Source organism: Arachis ipaensis, chromosome B03, assembly GCF_000816755.2.
Source record: "Arachis ipaensis cultivar K30076 chromosome B03, Araip1.1, whole genome shotgun sequence".
Taxonomy (NCBI): domain Eukaryota; kingdom Viridiplantae; phylum Streptophyta; class Magnoliopsida; order Fabales; family Fabaceae; genus Arachis; species Arachis ipaensis.
The window spans coordinates 86328552-86336905 of NC_029787.2; the positions used below are offsets into that span (position 1 = coordinate 86328552).

At 37.2% G+C, this 8354-nt stretch overlaps 1 protein-coding gene across 1 annotated transcript; it reads left to right on the forward strand.

The window, feature by feature from the left end:
* Positions 1 to 3731, forward strand: LOC107630667 (WD repeat-containing protein 44). The gene is made up of 8 exons (XM_016333869.2): positions 1 to 168; positions 302 to 1606; positions 1724 to 1814; positions 1925 to 2082; positions 2178 to 2229; positions 2396 to 2475; positions 2559 to 2652; positions 2780 to 3731. Exons 2-8 carry the CDS (start codon positions 434 to 436, stop codon positions 3304 to 3306), a joined length of 2175 nt encoding a protein of 724 aa, XP_016189355.1. The 5' UTR covers positions 1 to 168; positions 302 to 433; the 3' UTR covers positions 3307 to 3731.

An 8354-nucleotide genomic window follows, 5' to 3' on the forward strand; every position in this document is an offset into this window, starting at 1 on the left:
ATTTTTGAGGCTTCTCTCTCTCTCTGCCGTACCAGAAGTGGGTGTGGTTAGGTATCCCTGTGGATGAACAGTGCAGACTTTCGCAACACAACACGGAAACATGAAGCGAAGATCCCTATGATTTTGCTCCGATTTCTCCTTCAATCTTCAAACTTGACGCTCACACAGGTCAGCCAATACACTTTCTTTTTCTCTTTTCTCTCTTTTACACTCTTCATGTTCCAATTTCCCCCACCTGTTTTTTGGGGTTCTGGACTCGTTAGTGTGTTTGTTCCTGATTCATGGTTTTTCATTCTCGCAGCTGTTTTGGATTCCCTTTTCCCCAAAATAAAGTGAAGTGTAATTTTCTGTTTTCTGGTTTCAAAGAAAGGAATCTCTGTCTGATTGGGATTATACGGTTGGAATTGGGGAAAGGGAAAAAGAGGGGGTTGTTATGGAAGGGGATGAAGACCAATTCTATGATACCCGTGAGGATTTATGTTCTGGTTCTGATGGTTGTTCTAGTTTATCAGAATCAGATGAATCTAGTTCTTGGGATGGACATTTTACTAGGTTCCCGGATTGGACAAACAACCACCACCTTGAAAGTGTTCACCAGAGACGGCTCAATTTCCTAAGATGGGTGGGTTTAGAATCTGATTGTGATGTGAATTCAGTCATGGGAAAGGACGACTTGGCTGATCCATCCTCTCGTGGAGTTGACCGAGTCACGGCCACCAGTGGGGCTGTGCTAAGAACTTCTGGTTTTGCAGAGAGTGCTCTTGCCTCTACCTCAAACCAGATTGTATTGGATTCTTTGTCCAGTGCGAATTTGAGCTCACTAGAAAATTCCGGGGGTGATGAGAATTTGGCATGTATGATAAAGAATTTGGATGATGGGACACAGTACATTATGGATAAATTGGATCAAGATGGAACACCTAATACACTGCGTGTTGTCGGGTCTAACCAATTGATTAGCTTGGAAGAGTTTCACAGAAATATTGGGCAGTCACCTTTGGTTCGGAGATATTTGCAGAGGGAGGCTGAGAACTCAAGATTTTTGGCTGCTAGAAAAAAGAGAGCGAAGAGGGGTTGGCTAAGGAAGTTGGGTGTTGTGGCTTGTGTTGTTCATGATCACGGGCTTCATGAAATGAAGAACAAAGACTTTGATTCCTCAGATGTAACTGGGATCCAAAGAGTTCGAGTTCATACACACGGGAAGCGATTTAAGGAGCTCTCCTCTGTTTACACTGAGCAGGAGTTTAAAGCACATAAGGGTATTATTTTGACAATGAAGTTCAGCCTTGATGGAAAATATTTGGCTAGCGGTGGTGAAGATGGCGTTGTACGTGTGTGGAAGGTGGTTGAGGATGAAAGATCGAGTGAACTGCACATTTTGGACAATGATCCCTCAAGTATATACTTCAAAATGAACACTTATTCATTTGTAACTCCCCTTGATGTAGATAAAGAAAAATTAGTTACAACAGAGAAGTTGAGGAGATCATCTGATTCAACCTGTGTGATTATCCCACCAAAGACCTTCCGAATATCAGGGAAACCTCTGCACGAGTTCCATGGCCACAGTGGTGACATTTTAGACCTTGCATGGTCGAAGAGAGGGGTTAGTTTCCTAAAGAATCCAATTACTCTTATATGTCTCATATACCGTGCATTATCCCTATATTTGCTTATGATTTGGAACTTTCTGTTATTTATACTTGTATTTTATTTGCTGCAGTTGCTACTGTCATCCTCTGTTGATAAGACAGTCCGCCTATGGCAAGTTGGAACAGACAGCTGCCTCGGTGTTTTTTCCCACAATAATTATGGTGAGCCTCTTCTGCCTTATGTAAACATATGAACAATTTTGGATAATATTCTTCCTTACAGTGTGTTGTTTTGCTAAACAATACTGTTGTACTTGTTGTCTTTGATGCAGTTACATGTGTGCATTTCAATCCCATAAATGACAACATCTTCATCAGTGGTTCGATTGATGGTAAAGTGCGTATCTGGGAAGTTCTTCGTTGCCGGGTTATTGATTACATTGATATCAGAGAGATAGTCACTGCTGTGTGCTTCCGCCCTGATGGAAAGGTCTGTTATGTTATAATTTTAGCAGTAAAACATGCTTGGTGAATTTTTTTTTTCTTTGTTCCTAAGACCTAAAATTTGTTTGCTTATTTTTGCAGGGCACAATTATGGGTACTATGGCAGGCAATTGCCGTTTCTATGATATAATAGGTATGCATATATTCTGCCGGGAGGAATAGGAAGTAGAAATGCATGTGTTTTTCAAATAATGGATTAGTTTTGCTGCTTTTAATTTTTCCCTTAACACCCATCATTTGCTCCCTTAACTTTTTAGTTTCTAACTCTCATTTTTATCCTTTTTGCTTTACTTGTTTAGATGATCATATGCAATTGAATGCTCAATTAAACTTATGGGGCAAAAAGAAGACAGCAGGAAAGAGGATTACTGGCTTTCAGGTTAGTTGTCTCTGCCATTCCCTTTTTCTGATTTGTAATCATCCTTCCTTTGTCAAATAGTGATTATAATCTTATCATTTCAGTTTTCGCCAATCGACACAAGCCAATTGTTGGTTGCTTCTGCTGATTCACACGTCTGTATACTTTCCGGAGTTGATGTCATCTACAAATTTAAGGGTAGGTCCTCGTATCCATTCTTTCTCTGAAAATCTCCTCAAGCACATCCCATAAAAGGCCCTCTGTAGGATAAGAGTTTGACAAAAGTACATCATTGTTCATACCAATCTCCTCTTTCACTTTTCAGGCCTAAAAAGTGCTGGTCAGATGCATGCTTCCTTCACATTGGACGGGAAACACATTGTTTCAGTAAGTGAGGATTCAAATGTGTGTGTCTGGAATTACAATGGCCATGACAGGAATACTTCCAAGGCGAAGAAGGTTTGGTCTTCCGAGTGTTTTCTGTCCCACAACGCAGCAATTGCCATACCTTGGTGCGGCATGGAACAAATGCCAGGAACACTCTTGTCCCCGTCATTGAGGGACGATTTCAATCACAAGTCATTCCTCTCTTCCCCGGATTGCTTCTTCTTGGGCCGTGGATTTTTGTCAGAGTTAGTCCCAAAGGTTTCTCCAACTTGGCCCGAGGAGGCACTCGCGGATCCGTGCCAAACCATAGTGTCGCCTAAGATGTACAAATCCGAGTACAAGTTCTTGAGAAGTGCTTGCAAGGGAATGTCGAATTCTCACATGTGGGGCCAAGTAATTGTAACAGCAGGATGGGATGGACACATAAGGGTGTACCAGAACTATGGCCTACCAATTCGTGTTTGAAGCCAAAAAAGAACCAATGCTTTGGTTCATGGTCATGGTGCATTCTAAAGTTGGTAAGCTTCTGCTTTGCTACAAAACGGTTCTCGGATTCAAAGGAATTTGGTGCATTGCAAAGCTCAATCGTTTGCAAGTGTAATAATAGCTGCCAGGGCAATTCTTCTGTATGAATGCCACATGCATAGGTGTGACTATGGTTGTTGCCCTCACATAAAATATTCTTTATACTGAGTCATAAGTGTTGGTTATATGATTCTTTTAATTTTTAAGGGCCCTCAACTGAAAAGATGTGAAGTAGTTTCATTTTTCTTTTGCCGATGGTCCTGGTCGATAATTCAAATGTAATTCACCATCATGAGGTGTATAGTGTATACAGAAACACAAAGATTACACTCGGTTTTAAATTATACAAGAAATTTTTGTTTGCACATCCTAAATGTGGGAAAGGGCACGGCATGCTCGGTACTTGTTTGTTGCCTAAACTTTTATGAACTAATTTGAGAAAGGCCACCCTAATCTTTTCATGAATTGATTTGATTAGAAGAAAAGATGCTTTTTTTCCGTCCAATTCCGATGTGTAATGAATGACGAATGTGAAGGAACGTTCGTGCCACGTGCTTAGGGAAGGTCGCTCTGCCTAACTATCAAGGTGACGAAGATTATTCATCTTTAATTATTATATATTCTATTATATTATTATGTAAGGCCAAAGTAGGTAACTAATTGAACAAAACTTCCTAACATGAGAAATATAGATATATATAACAGAGAAATTTTTTTCCCTCAAATTCAAAGGTAAGAAATTAGAAATAAAGAATACATAAATGAACCAGGCTATTGACCTATTGTCAAAATTACTAATGTAGCAGGCAAACATTTAAAAAGAGGTGATACTAGCACAAAAAGAGTGAACAATGCTAAGAGTAAATTAGTTGTAGAAATTGAAGTCTTTTACATGAAATTATAGTTCTGAATCTCCCTGTCACCAATCTTGCCAAAGAGGAAAACAACGATTATAGAAAATCTTAAAAGAATTTAATTTTTGAAACAACATAATGTTGTCTAATCAGTATCAAACTATTAAAATAGTTTTCCAGTCCCCCCTACCCTCCAAAATAAAAAGCTAGAAATATAATTTATCCGTTTTTTTCTTTGGTGACAAATAATTTATCCTTTTAAATGATACATATGTTTGAGTAGACATTATTGTAAAATAATTATGCAGAGTACAATGGATTTGAAAGATCTAATTATTACACATGATATAGTGCCTAATAATTATCAATTGTCACGCTGTATGAACTCCATGATACGTGTGTAGTTTTTAAATAATCAAATGATCATAGATTTCATCGTTATACCATTTTAGTGGTCCCAACTCCCAACTCCCAACTGCCCACAAAGGGCAAATTAGTGAAATTACTTTGTTTTAAAATTAACATCTAATATAGGAATTTTTTATTTAAATAAATATTTTATTTACTGAAATAAATAATTATAAAAATTATTACGAAAATACGATCTTACACTAAAACTAGCTATCGTATTATAAGTATTATGACATGAAATTGAGGTATTATCAAAATACTGTTGCTTACATGTGAGGGAAAATATAAGCTATTATAAAATAAATAGATAGACACAATAATTAAGTAAAGAACTCCAAAGTGTACTGTATTATTCATTTGCAAGACAGTAGTTGTTCCTTTGTCTGAAGACAAGAAAAGAAGAATCTGCATCAATTTAAAGGGAATTAAATAAAGCGAGCATTACTAATACTATGGTGGGATTCTTCGAAACAAAGACTGCATCGTCACAAGTTATTGCCACCTCTGAGAGAGGCATGGCGTCATGACTTACCAACAACAAATTGTCCAGATTTCCAGGTTCCACGCTTGATGATCGATTTGGTTCCGTTAATAACTCTAATATTTAGGCTAAATTTTATTGTAGTTAGATTAGATAACATCGCATGTGACACTTTAAAACTAGAGAAAAATCTCACCGCGTCCTCTAATTATTTTGACAAGTGAATCCGTCCTGTAACGAAATCAAAATACCAATTAAGTCGGTCTTTATCCATTTTATTTTGTTGGGCTAACAGAAATTTAAGTGTCTCTTCTTAAAATAAATAGGGGTTTAAGTATCTCTTATTAAAATAAATAAGGATTTAAGTGTCTCTTCCAAAGACCATCGTCCTCTCACTCTACCTCTATGAACGGTAATTTGAAGCTAAGAATTGATTTGTGCAGTTCATGATTCTTTGTTAGAGTTTCTAATTCATGAACAAAAATTGAAGAACTTGTATTAATTTAGGAGAAAACTGATTACGCAAGAACTACCTATCCTAAACAAATTGAGCATTGACTGAGATGTCAACAGAAGATCTATATTTAATGAAATGAATTTTTAAGAATTGACATGACATTTTAATTTTATTGAAAGATAAATTGTCACTTATCCAAATAATTAAGGGACGAGTGAGGTTTTATTCTTAAAACTATAAAAGTAAACACATTCATTATATAACATTCCTTTAAATTTTCTAAAATATGACATAATTCCCTTTTAATATTTGCTGTAATATCAAATAATTTTCTAGGGTTTGTTTGGAGAATTTTAAAAATATTTTTTCTAGTGTTGTTTTAAAAAAAAATAAAAAAACAAAAGTAACGTGATATTTAGATATATATCTCATGACAAAATATTTTTTAGAATAATACTCCAAATAGGTCCCCAAAAAATTCACAATCGAACATATTTATCCCAATAAAATTTAACTAAAATTTTGTCCCTGACAGTTTTAGTTATACATCAGATACGTCCCCATGGTAGTTTGATCCGGTCAGGACGTCCTACGTGGAGGTTAACGCGCTGACGTGTCAGGTTAACTGCCACATGTCACCCAGGACAATTTGGTCCCCATCCAAGATGGACAAAACGACGTCATATTGGATCATGAGGCGAACGACGTCGTTTCGTGGAGGACAAATTCATCCCCACTATGGAAGGCAGAGTTGTGAAACAGCAACGTTTTAAATGGGGGACTTATCTGACCTATTCGAGAGGACTTATCTGCCTGAAGATTATACTTCTGTAGGGACTAAATTCATTCATTGTCTTTTTTTGGTTTCATTGAAAATACAAGCTAATGTATCTGGACCTGGTAGCTTACAAAATTCTAATCCTCCCTCTCATGACAATCAAATTGAAGATTTTCCTTCACATGTCACAACAAAATGTCTCATGCAATCCCCAAGTATGCTAATTTTGAATGACTTAATGCGTATGTTGAAATCTGTATGAAACATCCTCATAATAATTTTGTTTATTCCAGGCTCAGCAACCTTTTAGACATCCAAGGCAAACAGTAATCAGGCCCAAGGCTCAGAAGAGTGTTAGTGCTGAGACCATGGCAGCTGTAACCAGTGGCATCTAGATTGTTCAAACCAAAAGCAATGTGTTTCTTTTATACTATTTCACCACAATTGATTTCATACATATCCATCTAAATATAATGAGACATTTCAATCTAACAATTTGATAATCAACACAGTTTAAAACTTGCCTAAACAATCACCATATACATACAAAACACAACTACAAAGATTGCTTCGTTACTGATTGTTTGAGATCCATAGATTCCGCATTCACCGTAACTGCCAGATACACCAAAGGATTATCCGTTCGCGTTTTCAAAAAATCCTCATGCCACTCATCCAAATCCTCAATAGCAAATACCTTTTTATCCTTGTCATGCTTTGCCTCCCGTAGCCCCTGTGGCATCATTACCACCGCATCCCATCCCAACTCCAACGGTTCCCTCTGAATTTTTAATTCTTCACTTCTATGGTGTTCCAAGACAACTCTCTCTTTCTCGTTCATCTCAATATCCTTTTCTTTAATTTTTTCTTGTTTTCTATCAAGAGACTGCCTGACATCTTCATCGTGCGTAGTGATTTTTTCCCGGACATCAATCCTCCTCCTGTACTTAGCCTCACCCACAAAGATCTCTTTGCTCCTTAATCGCATTCCATTCATCTCCTTGATGGCCTTTAATGCCCCTCCTTTTGTAGTATATCTGATGAAAGCAAACAGATGGATCCGGCCATACTTCTCCTTACGTGCCAAATAGATGTCATTTATCCTTCCTGTCCATCTCATACTTTTATTAAAGCACCATTCTGCCACTCTTTTTCTCTGATTGTGTCGCGGATGGGCGTTGTGCGGTGCAGATGTAGTGACTCTCGGTTGATAATGTTTTTGAAAGATGTTCTGGTAGGTTAATTTTGTTTAGAAACTGATCACTTTGAGTGTCATGAGAGGGAGGATTAGAATTTTGCAAGCTACCAGGTCCAGATATATCAGCTTGTGTTTTTAATGAAACCAAAAAAAGACAATGAATATATTTGAGGGTAATGTCACCAAATATAGGTCAGATAGGTCCCAAACATTAGGTTATCAAACAAATAAGTCCCTATAAAAACATAATCATCAGGCAGATAAGTTCCCTCGAACAGATAGATAAGTCCCCCATTTAAAACGTTACCGTTTCGCAACTCTGCCTTCTATGGTGGGGACGAATTTGTCCTCCACGAAACGACATCGTTCGCCTCATGATCCAATACGACGTCGTTTTGTCCAGTTTGGATGGGGGACCAAATTGTCCTGGAGGTGACACGTGGCAGTTAACCTAACACGTCAGCCCGTTAACCTCCACGTAAGACGTCCTGACCGGGTCAAACTGCCATGGGGACGTATCTGGTGTATAACTAAAAATGTCAGGGACAAAATTTTAGTTAAATTTTGTTGGGGACAAATCTGTCCGACAATAAATTCTTTGAGGACTATTTGGAGTATTACTCTATTTTTTATTTATCAATTAGATTTAAATATAACACTGGGGACGTATATAACTAAAAATGTCAGGGACAAAATTTTAGTTAAATTTTGTTGGGGACAAATCTGTCCGACAATAAATTCTTTGAGGACTGAGGACAGTATTACTCTATTTTTTATTTATCAATTAGATTTAAATATAAAAATATAAA

Coding starts and splice junctions, on each gene's coding strand:
- LOC107630667 (XM_016333869.2), top strand. CDS start 434: ATGGAAGGGGATGAAGACCAATTCTATGATACCCGTGAGGATTTATGT. Junction 2,230..2,395: donor CCGTTTCTATGATATAATAG/GTATGCATATAT, acceptor TTACTTGTTTAG/ATGATCATATGCAATTGAAT. Junction 2,653..2,779: donor TGTCATCTACAAATTTAAGG/GTAGGTCCTCGT, acceptor TTCACTTTTCAG/GCCTAAAAAGTGCTGGTCAG.